Below are 11,514 nucleotides of genomic sequence, written 5' to 3'. Positions count from 1 at the left end.
GGCAGAAGCTGCTTCTCCTCTTTCAGCTCTTGCTGGCCTGTGAGAATTAGAGAACCAGGGGGATGTCGCTGTATCCAGCCAAGTGCTATGCCTTACCGCTGCTGTCATGGAATATGTTAGTTGGGGTTTTTTCTTCATTTGTTGCAATTTCTTTGGAATAGAATACTCAAAGGACTGCTCAACACTTGAGTTACAACAGTTCCAGCAAAAATCTGTTATGGCTGGTTGAGTATTTTTCAACCTGGCAGTGCATGCTGTTTGATTGATGTATCTCAAGTCCATCATGTTCCCTCACACATTCCTGTATTAGCTTTTTGCTAAATATTTACATCAAAAGGTACTGTTCTGGATGCCATACAGTGGCAGATAGCAATTCCCCAGCTCTCTGGACTATACAAATTTCCAACTGCAGCTGTTCTAGTTTTAGGTCCCTAGGCAGCCTTTCAATCCCTTCTATTCACCATCTCTTTTTAATATTATGCTTTCATCCATCTTCCCTGTGCTGACAGCCAGTCAGCAGCGACAAGGTGTCTCGTTTTGTACACAAATTTCACTTTTATACCTGGAAATCCTAAAGGGCCTTTTTCTTGTTCTCCTTCCTTGTGATGACATTTCTACACAATCTCAGCTGTCAGTCTGTACAGTCTTTGTTTTACTGTATAACCCACAGCCACTATGTGTTGTGTGATAGCCCAGGGAAATAGTACACTACAAATATTCACCAAAACCTGACAACTTGAGAAGTTCTGTTTACTAAATCTCTTTGTCTTCCAGACCGGTTGGAAGGTGACAGATCAGAAGGATCTGGTCAGGAAAATGAAAATGAAGATGAAGAGTAAGAGGCAGTTGTGTGCAAGCACCTAGATGTTAATGGAATTTGTATAAGACATTAATTATATTTTTCCTTACAGAGCTTTAGTGCAATTCTAAGGTATTGCTTTTGGATAACCTAACCTTTTGTTTTTGGATGACTGTGTGCATGACTTTGGGAGAGTGTGCAAGTACAATAAGCAAAAATGTTTTTAAAATGTTTTGCCATGTATGAGGGGTGCTAGAAGATGCAAAGTGCAATATTTTCCTTAACCTGCAAATGTGGGAGCTTGGATCAATGTTTTAAAGTAACTTTAATTATAGTAAAAACGTTGGTTCAAATAAATTTCTATACCTGCTGTTTGCATGTGTTGCTTTCTAATTAAAATATTTGGTTGTTTTAAGTAGTTTGGCATTTTTTCTTTGTGCAGCCCTTGATTTTTTTTTCACCCTGTAACTACAACTCCATTACTGCCTTCATTTGCCTTCTTTCTTACAATGTTTGTGAAGTGACAATTATTTCTTACAGTGAGCATTGGGACTCTCTGTGCCTTTGGGACCTGTGCCTCTTGATTCTTGCATTTCCATGGGTGTAGCCCACACACACGTACACAAAATTGTCTCCCCATCAGTCTTACTCTGGTGCCACGTCACATTCTCTGTGCTTGAATCTGTAGTGCTGGTGACATGGTTGTGTTTCACTAGTAGACCCATGGGTATGTGCACTTTGCAGCAACAGCGGGTTTGTCTTAATTTCCACAGGATTTAGAACAGAGAGGAAATAGTGCAAAGCAACATGAATTTGAAAATCCTTATGCATTGCTTCCTAGGAGTAAGTATTTGGGAAGGGGGGCAGTTCAGTCTGCATAACAGGCTTTACCCTTCCTCCAGACATTTCCAAATGACAATGGGGAAGAGGGAAGCAAAGGAAGGAAAAAGGAGCAGGGAAAATTGCGGCTTTGCTTCAACGACTGTTCTTGCCAAGAATGGCAGAGTCTGAGCGGCTCCATCAGGAACTGCAGAATGCTAGAAAGAATTCTGAATCTGATGGATGAGGCTGCTGGAGGCTTCATTACCCTGTTATCATTAAAATATACATTCATCACACAATATTCACAAACTTTGCTTATATCAACAAAAATAATTCCCCTCACCAAAGTCTAAATAACATGATGACAACATTCTGGTATCCTGATTCACAGTGCAGTCAAGCTGAAAGGACTTGGGGAAGGGATATAAATCACAGAAATAGATGGAGATGGAAAAATTAAATCTATTTGAGGAGATGGAGATATTTGTAAGAGAAGAAAAGTGGGAATTCTATGGAACTCAGCTGGTAGTAACAGTGAAGACACTTGGGTGAGGGAAGAGTAATGTGCGGGGAGAGGGAAAGTGTCAGGAGACGGATGGGGTGGTTTGTTGTTGGTTTTTCTTTAAAAAAAAAAGATGGTAGGTTACTGAGGAAGAGCAAAGCATAAAAGCTTTGAAAGCGATCCAGTGAAGTGAATTTAGGAAAGGAAAAAATAACTGTGGGGATGTTTTTTATGTTTTTTAAAGTGTGGAGTGAAAGTAATGGCTGATACAGAGGTATTTTCTGGTGACAGAAAGAGAGAAGTCTAAGTTGCCTTCTTACTGGAGGACAGAGCAAAACATTATTTTTTCCTCATTAACTTATTCTTTTGGGCAAGAATTTTTAGACCAGCAAGAAATGAAAGGTTAGTGGATGATTTTGTGGTACACTTATTTGGGGATGGGGAGGAGCACAGAGGTCCAGACTGTGATGGTGACTGGGATGGGTGTGTTGGTGGGTGTGGCCAAATGGGGTGGGTTTGGGCATGGGGGGCTCATGGCCTCGAAGGTGCCCAAACGTGGGAGGATGAGGGTTTTGGGGCTCAGGGCCCTTTTCCTGGGGCTCCCACCTGCCGTGTTGCTTGCCCAAGAGAAAGGCTGCCCCTTGGGTGCAGGGACCACCCTGTACCTCCCTCATGATCCCAGGGCTCCAGCCCCCTTCCCATCCCATGCCTGGGGTTTCCTTGGTGAGATGGTGGCAACCATGTTCCAGCAGCACTGTCAGTCCTCAGGGACCCCCATCATAGACCCTGTGCCCTGCAAGTGGCTGAGAGGGGGCAAAGCACCAGACACCCCTGGGACCGGACAGGGAGGCCCAGCCGGGCTGCGCAAGGTCTCCATGGAAGAGCTGCTCATTGCAGGGTGTGGCAGGGACCCTTCCCCCCCAGCCCCCAGCCCTGCCCCTGCAGGGTGCGGAGGAGCCATCTCTGCTGCGCGGGGCCCGAGGAGAGGGGAGGAAGGGCCCTGGAGTCCTTGGGGCTGCTGTGACACTGCGGGGCAGGGAGCCGGTCGGAGGCTTTGGTTCTACACAGCGTACGTCGTGTATGTGTAAGTAATGGTGGTCGTCTGCATTGCAGCTGTCAGCAGTGAGAGGAATACAGCTGTGCTCTGTTCACGTGCTGCAGAGGTGGGCCTCTCCCACCGCTGCCGGGCCTGAGCAGCTCTGGGAGTGGAACACAGTAACACCATGTTGGGTGCAGTTTTTAGGTCCTCTACGAGTATCTGAGGTGTATTTACTTCCAAAGAGGGTGGCCATGATGTTTCTGCTGGAACCTGACTCTTTTTATTTGGAAATTTTCAACTTCTTCCTTCTGAAAATAAAACCTTTCCTGAAGAAGTATATGGAGAGGATACTCCCTCTTCACTGCAGAGCTTTTATAAGCCATCACTGTGCAGGTCTTAAGAAAGCTGTTTCTGCCATTTTTCCTTCAGCTGTAGATATTGACAGCAAAGAGCATACCATGTAAACAAACAGCAACAGTCTTCTAAATTTCGTCTTCTCAGAGTTCCCCAGGAAGTATCTTATTCCCAAAAGACCTCTTACTTATTCAAAGGCTAAATACTAACTTTCACATCAGATGCTTTGGTGTGGGTTTTCTGATTAAAAGGCGGGCTGAAGGAGTGTGAGGGTAGAAGTTGTGTATTTGGAAGATTTATTCACACTTGAATGAAACTTTTCAAGTGGTTTTGCTAAATCTAAGATATCCATGGTGTTGGGGTTGTTTGGTTTTGGGGTGGATTTTTTGTTTGTTTGGTTTTGGGTGGGTCTTTTGTGTGGGGGGGGTTGTTTGTTTGTTTATTAGCATTTAGCTAAGGGGCTAAGTCTCTGTTCCTAGAACCATGAAAACTAATAGGACCTGTTGGCAGGAGAAGGAGTGATGCTGGCATTTGTAGAGTTCCTAGCAGAAAAATAAATAAATAATAAAATAAAATAACATTGAAAATGTTATTCCAGTGTGCACAGAAGTAAATAAATAAGTAATAAACCAACCCACAATCCAAAACCTCACACATTTGGAAGTGGATCCTGTGATCTAGGTCGGATTTCAGACTGGGGGCTTTGAGGTGGGTGATGCTGCAGGAGCTCCCTCTAGTGCCACCATTCGTGCTGCATTTGTAGAAGCAGGTGTCCCATCTGCAGGAAGAAAAATATGGAGATGAGTACTTCATGCCAACAGTGAGATCCTCATTCTTCCTTTCAGGCAAGCCAATGAAAGGAAAAGACCAACAAGCAACAGGCCACATTACTTTGTTAAATTAACTGGTTATTTTATGCTTATCTGGTCACTAGAAGACGTATCCAACCTTTAGTTTCTAATTATCACAGAATCATAGGATGGTTTAGGTTGGAAGGGACCTTAAAGATCACCTGGTTCCAACCCACCTGCATGAGCAGGGACACCTCACACTAGACCAGGTTGTTCAAAGCCCCATCCATCCTGGCCTTGAACGCTTCCAGGGATGGGGCAGCCACAGCCTCCCTCGGCAACCTGTGCCAGTGTCTCACCACTCTTACACTGAAGAATTTCTTCCCAATGTCTAATCTAAATCTCCCCTCTTCCAGTTTAAAGCTGTTACCCCTTGTCCTTTCATTACAAGCCCTTGTAAAAAGTCCCTCCACAGCTTTCCTGTAGACCACTTCAGGCACTGGAAGGCTGCGATAAGATCTTCCAGGAGCCTTCTCTTCTCCAGGCTGAAACAACCTCAACTCCCTCAGTCTTCATAGCAGAGGTGCTCCAGCCCTCTGATCATCTTTGTTGCCCTCCTCTGGACTTGCTCTACAAGCCCTACAAGCTCCATGTTCTTCCTGCGTTGGGGGCTCCAGAACTGGACATGACAGCCCAAACTTGATGGACAGGATGGTGAGTGAAAAGATGGGGAGAACTTTTCCTGCTTTGAGGACTGAAGATTGTACATATGCTGGTCCTTCTGTCCTGCAACAGCTTGCTGTCAATGTGTACATCCTTGGAAGAGCATCCAAGGAAGCATTCAGATGTTATTGAACTCTATTCGGTAAAGGATATTTCTTAAAGCCATTGTATATGTCCCAAGCACTTTCAGAACATCCCTGAGGATGCTTCTGAGGAAGACATTGCAGAAGTAAACGTTTAATACAGGTTTCACTGTCCTTGGATGAGTGAAAAATTGAAGTCATTAAAGTAAGTGTGTGTGCGCGTAAGGGATGGGAGAGTATGCTCAGAAGTGCTGCCTTGGAAAGTTGAGTGGCCTCATCTTACGAAGTAAATTTTTATGGAAAGATGCCACTGAGCCTTGTTCAGTCTCTGACTGTCAGGCCTGTTGCAAAGGCCATTCCTTAATAATCCTTGGGAATCCTCCATACTGCACTGGTTCATGCGCTGGACCTGACATCACTTGAAAAATGAGGTGGCAATTAGCATCAGTTAGGTCAGATCCATATTCCTCCTGGTCCACAGTCATGCCCCTACAAGAGGCCAACTCTAAAAGCCTCAGCTGAAGTACAGGAAATGACAGAGAATGCATGTATGAGGTCATCTGCCCTGCCTAAATTGAGATTGATTTAGTCCGTGAACTATGGGGTTAAATCAATTTAAAGCAATTTTCATTATTTATAATATGCCCAAATGCCTTTATCTGTGTAAGCATCCAGTTTGTATTCTCAGTGACACTCTCTACTGTTGAGTCTGAGTTCTTTTTTAGGGTAGTAGAGATTTATTTTCCCTAGTTTCACATGTTCTTTTTATAATTCGCAATTGCTTTGTTCTTTTGTTGAAAAGGTACCATCTACCTTCTCAGCACCTTGTGAGAACTTTCTGTCAATTCTCACCTCTGGATTCATTTCTGTTTACTGGCAGAGCAAACTGAAGTCCAAAGAACAAAGGCTACTACTAAAAACTCAACAAAGTGTTTTGATAGGAAAAAAATAGGCATTTGCTATCTTTAATCCAAGCTCCTTTTTTTCTGGTTGTGACTCACCATGCTTCTCTTTTTTTTTTTTTTCTGTAGGTGACCTGTGCACTAGTATATTCTGTGGAATTTGACAGATTCACAATCCAAGTGAGAACTGATGGCTACTAATTTATTAAAGTCTTTCTTAAGTGAAAAACCTTCTAAATAGAGTTTGTTAATGGGCTTTGTTACTGACTGGAAATAAAATTCCAGATGATCTGCAGCTGTTTTCAAACAAAACAGAGCTACCAGGCTGGTGAAAGGTCTGGAGAACAAGTCCTATCAGGAGAGGTTGAGGAAACTGGGATTGCTTAGTTTGAAGAAGAGGAGACTGAGGGGAGACCTCATTGCTCTCTGCAACTACCTGAAAGGAAGTTGTAGGGAGGTGGGAGTTGGTCTCTTCCATAAAGTGAATAATGACAGGATGAGAGGAAATGGCCTGAAGCTGCACCAGGGCAGTTTTAGATTGGAAATTAGAAATAATTTCTTTACCGAAAGAGTGGTTGGACAGTGGAAAGGGCTGTCCAGGGAGATGGTGGAGTCATCATCCGTGAAGTGTTTAAAAGAATAGATAGATCTAGTGCTTAGCGAGATGGTTTAAGTACTGAGCGGGTAAATTAGGTTGTGGTAGGGGGATTTAGGTTATGGTTGGACTTGGTGATCTTCAAGGTCCTTTTCCCACCAGGATGACTATGATTCTATGAAAACTTTAGATCTCCTCTTTCCCCTCTGGGATGACTCTGCTTAGGCCCTGTTTCCAGTGTTTCTCCTTCCTGACCTGCCCTTAACCCCATGCAATGTGGCACACAGTTACTCTGTTTTCCTGGTGACAGAAGGAGACCTGGGAGAGAGGAAGCCAGGGCTGTGGGGATCAGGAGCCAAGGCTCTTAACATTACCTGGGCACTGCCTTTGCCCTACAAGCAAGGCAAGCCAGAGACAAGTTCCAAATATCCTTCTAGCTCCTTTATCCCCAGTAGTGTCAGAGCCCTCATCTCAGGTCCCTAATTCCTGCCTCCTAGTGCACCTGAGGACCCTCCCTACCTTAGCAACTTCTCATGCATGGGTGGTGGAGCTTGTCCCAAAAAGTATAAGAGCTGATGTGAATTTTTAACTGCAGTGGACAGTGCTCCACTCCAGCTCTTTCCAGGACCCTGCTGCTCTTGCAGAAACTCCAGATCTGCAGTTTTTGGGTGAATTAATGTGTACACCTCAGGTGCACTGACCTCCACACACCATAATTTTCCTGTCTCGTGTGACACCCCGATGTCCTCTCTGAGTCCCATGTAACTGCATCTTTCTCAGTGTGCACTAACCACCTCTGATCTTCTGGTCTGCTGCAGCTATGGTGATGCCACAGCCTCGTGCTGAGTTCTGGCCACCTTCTGCACCTTCAAAACCAGCTACTGTAGATCCGTTTCTTCTATTAATTGCTTGGCTGTTTGTTCCTAATTGAATACAGCTGCTTTGTGTTCTATAATTAGTATATTAATAGTTAATGAGCCTTTTTGCTTTTCCGTTCTCATTTATTTGTGTGACCGAGCAAGATGTGCCGATTCTGACACTCTGATGTTTCACATCTCTCTTACATATAACATTTATTGCATATCTACTCCTCATCTTTGTGTTGGGTCCCCATGCATATCTGAAGAAATTGAATTAAAACCAAAATAAGTTTAAAATGAGCCTGTAATTCTTAAATCATCTAAAGGAATAACAGTTAATACAAGGTACTTTTTAAGGTGAGTTGAATGTCACACCTTCCAAGTTGCTAAGACTGGGCATCTATCTATCTATCTATCTATCTATCTATCTATCTATCTATCTATCTATATCTATCTATCTATCTATCTATCTATCTATCTATCTATCTATCTATCAGGTTGTGGCGACTGTTTGGGAGCTGGTGCTCTCACTTCAGTTCTTGCTGACTTAGTGCTGTCATAGCTGTCAGTAGCTAGCTCTGAGGGCAGGGGATGCTGATTCAGCACTTCTGTTAATTAAAAAAGTGGGACTGTTATCTCTCTCATTTCATGAGCATTTTGAGAAGAAAAGATTGTGCTCTAAACCAATTTGTGATTATTTTACCCAGGATTAGAAAGATCAAGGAAGAATTCTGTAAATCTTTAAGTCAATATGGCTTCTAAAATACAGTAAGGTGCTGTGACAAAACCGTTTGGCTTGGATGTTGGTTGACCTACTGAAGCTGTACAGGCTGAAGAATGTAACATACAAGATGGCCAAAATTCTCTCCAGTTTTTCTGAAGTGAGGGTTTTTTTCTCTTTCAAAATTTGCTTACATTGTGCACCTGCTACCACTGCACATCAGGGCTGTACAGCGAGGGCACTGAAGTGTGTGACCCACAGTCCCAGTGCACGGAGACTCTCAAGCACACCCAGAGTTACAGTCATTGCCTCCATCAGTGGAGGGTGCCCCGTGGCAGGAGCAGGTCCCAGCCCCTCACCCCCACACAGCCACACTGTGTGTGCCCACCCTGGCAGCTATTGGGCATGTGGCAGTCACTGGTGGTGGCAGCTGCAACTTTTGCCCACGATGCCGAGAATCCACCTGATGGCTCAGAAGCTCTGCTTGATTCACACCACGTGGGTTTCACATCTCTGCAGTGGAGAGGTTTGATTGCCATCTGGAGACTCTACATTTGGTCTGTTGCATAGGGGAGAGCTGGGCAGAAGATACAGAAATGAGAAACTGAATGAGCTTTGTCATTTTATTTGAGAATTCATTTCTCTTGTCCTGCTTCTGGCAATCTCTTTTGCCTTGGTTTGCTGGCTGTCAAGCAAGCAGTTTGAAGGGATTCAGAAGGTGTGCAACAGTGAGCACAAGGTGCAGGGAGTAGCTGGACTCCTGGCTCTTTGGACTGTCCGTGGCCAGGTAGAGACCAGGAGTGAGGTGCAGAAGAAAGATCTCCACTTGCCCCACACACAGTTCATTTCCTACAAAGTGGACAGAGAGCAGCTGTAAGAGAGCAAGGTGAGGGTACGTGAAAAGACAAATGAGACCAAAGGAAGGAGAAAACATTCGATGCAGCAGACATTATTGGTTCACTGAAAGACAGGCTAAAAACAGAGGGTTGTATAGAAAAAGACTAAGTGTAGCTCAGCTGCAGGAAAACACATTGATGCCACCTGCACACAGCATGGCAGGGGGTAACCTGCCTTAAATGCTGTTTGTCAGATGAATACAGCCTCCTGTGTTGCTGTGTAATGGCCACATGACACTGCTATACTAAAGTATTTTCAAGTTGCCAAGCTATACAGGAAAATAAACTGTACTGTGCTACATATCTGGAAGACAAAAAGGCTCTTCTCCTTTCCATGAGATGGTAACTGGCATCCCAGTAACCGGCAGGTTCACTGGTGTGGGACATCCACTATAGTATTTTACTGAAGAAAGAGCAGACAGGAAAGTGGGGCTGGGAATCTCTTCTCTCAGGCACCAAAGCCCTGGATTCGTGCCTACCGGGGTTTTCAAGCATAACACTGAGTTTGCTGGCAACTGCAGAACAAGCAGGGAATGCTCAGGTAACATGTGGCACTCTGAGTTTAATGTTGCCATCTTCTGACAGCCCTCTGGGATCACCTGAAGTGATGATGTAAGTGGTGGTGATGTTAATATTTAGGTTTTATACAGCTTTGCTTTAAAATGCTGCTAGACCTAGTGTACAAAGAGAGACACCAACATCAGAACTCCCCTTTAACAAAGGAAGAAATTGGGCATGGAGGAGGAAACAAATTGCTTATCAGCCCCTAGTAGCCTAGTGGTAAAACCAGGATTCAAAGCATTTAACATTTCTGAGATGAATCCCCTTCCACTAGCCTGTATTATGCCTTTTAAAAATAGGAGGCAATTCAAGATCTTTAACGATGCTACTCTACCCTGGCAACTTTGAATTCTCCCTTGAGGCAAGGAAGTGAGTATATTACTTGGAAAAACACTAGTGGCATTGCTGCTGCACAGATACACTGCTTGGTGACCTGTGTGCTAACAAAACTGAACACTTCTGGGGCTCTTTCTCAATACAGTAAATATAAAAAGGCTGGTACAAAAACGCAATTACTTGTGATTGGGTATTCCCAGTTACTTGGGAATACCAGCTCTGAATATTGTTAATTTGTGGGGGTAAAATTTGAGCTCCTTATTCACTTTAGATCTTACAATAAAGGCTATAAAATCTATTTTCCAGTGATATTAATTACTCTGCTAGTTATTTAGCTGTATGCTGACCGAAGTGGAGCTGCAGCAGGATCAGCATCAGTTAGTCCCTTGGTTGCCATGGTAACTGCCTAGGATAGGGGGTGCTTAAGAAAAGTGCAACTTCTGGGCTGGAGACCAGCAGATGGATTGGACTCATCTGCCTCAGAAGGTGGTACCCCACAGCCAGCAAGCTGTATGGGAGATGTACAGACAGATTCAGAAATCTTCCCAGGTGGCTGAGTTGGCACGAGGGAGGTTCTGCCCTGGGGCAGCAGGGGCGAGATCTGGTCAGAAGCAAAATATGATGTAAGGTACTAATTTGTTCCCAGATTTGCTCACTGAGCCTGGTTTGTTTCATCTGAAACATGCAGGGTTTGATCAACTCCCATGTAATCTGTCTTGTGGATTGCCCTGAGCTCAGGACTCTCTGTTCTCACAGCCCTTTCTTGGCAGCAGCCAGCTGAGATGGGGAGTACTTCCCATTTTGTTGGGAAGTTAGACTCTCTGGCAGCCTTAGATATCCCCAGAGCCAAGGAATTGAGATCCCAGGCAGCTGCAAGCTGGAATTGATGTTGTTGGTGTCACCGAACCCCTCTCAGAGCACAGGCAACATATTTAATTACAGAAATGTTTCCAAAATGAAATGTCCTTAGAATTTTCTGTTAGCAAAACAATTTGAAATGAAGGGGGAAAAAACCAAAACAAACAAGAAAGAAGAAACATCTTTATCCAGAATGGCCCAAGCCCACGTTTCAGCAAGAACATTTCTCCTAAGAGAGAGAGCTTGTGCAGTGTCAGCCAGCTGTGTTGAGTGCACAAAACCTGAGAACGTGGGAAGCTTCCCTATCTAAGGGCAGAAAACAGGAAAAAAACAACAGCAACATAAAAAAACCAAAACAAACCCCAAAATAACCATCACCATGGGTGTCTTAAAAGTTAATTTAGTTTTAGATTATTATTGCTTTGGTTTTGGTTTTATTTTTTCGTAAACCACATTTATTGTGGTTCCTTTACACCGTGTGCAGTGATATGTCCATTATAACAAATGTGGTGTTAAATTAATTTTCCAATATCATTTCCAGAAACATGACAATGCCTCACTATCCACAATCTATGGACAACTTCTGTGTGCTGCTTTTTCTCTGCACTACGCAGCTGTATTGTAGCTTTTCACTTGCAGCACTTCTTAGTTTTTTCCCTGTTTTCCTGGTGT

The 11,514-nt window shown here is 43.9% G+C and overlaps 1 protein-coding gene across 1 annotated transcript in view; it reads left to right on the top strand.

Annotated features, from left to right (window-relative positions):
* DCAF6 (DDB1 and CUL4 associated factor 6) overlaps positions 1–1,217 on the top strand; it is an 89,677-nt gene extending 88,460 nt beyond the window's left edge. The window contains exon 23 of the mRNA XM_010005501.1: positions 775–1,217. Coding sequence (XP_010003803.1) covers positions 775–839 — 65 coding nt within the window. The 3' untranslated portion in view covers positions 840–1,217. The remainder of the gene's footprint in view (positions 1–774) is intronic.
* The last annotated feature ends 10,297 nt before the right edge of the window (positions 1,218–11,514 follow it).

This window comes from Chaetura pelagica, unplaced genomic scaffold (genome assembly GCF_000747805.2).
Source record: "Chaetura pelagica isolate M959 unplaced genomic scaffold, ChaPel_1.0 scaffold39, whole genome shotgun sequence".
Taxonomy (NCBI): Eukaryota; Metazoa; Chordata; class Aves; order Apodiformes; family Apodidae; genus Chaetura; species Chaetura pelagica.
This window is presented reverse-complemented; position numbering and strand designations above follow the sequence as displayed.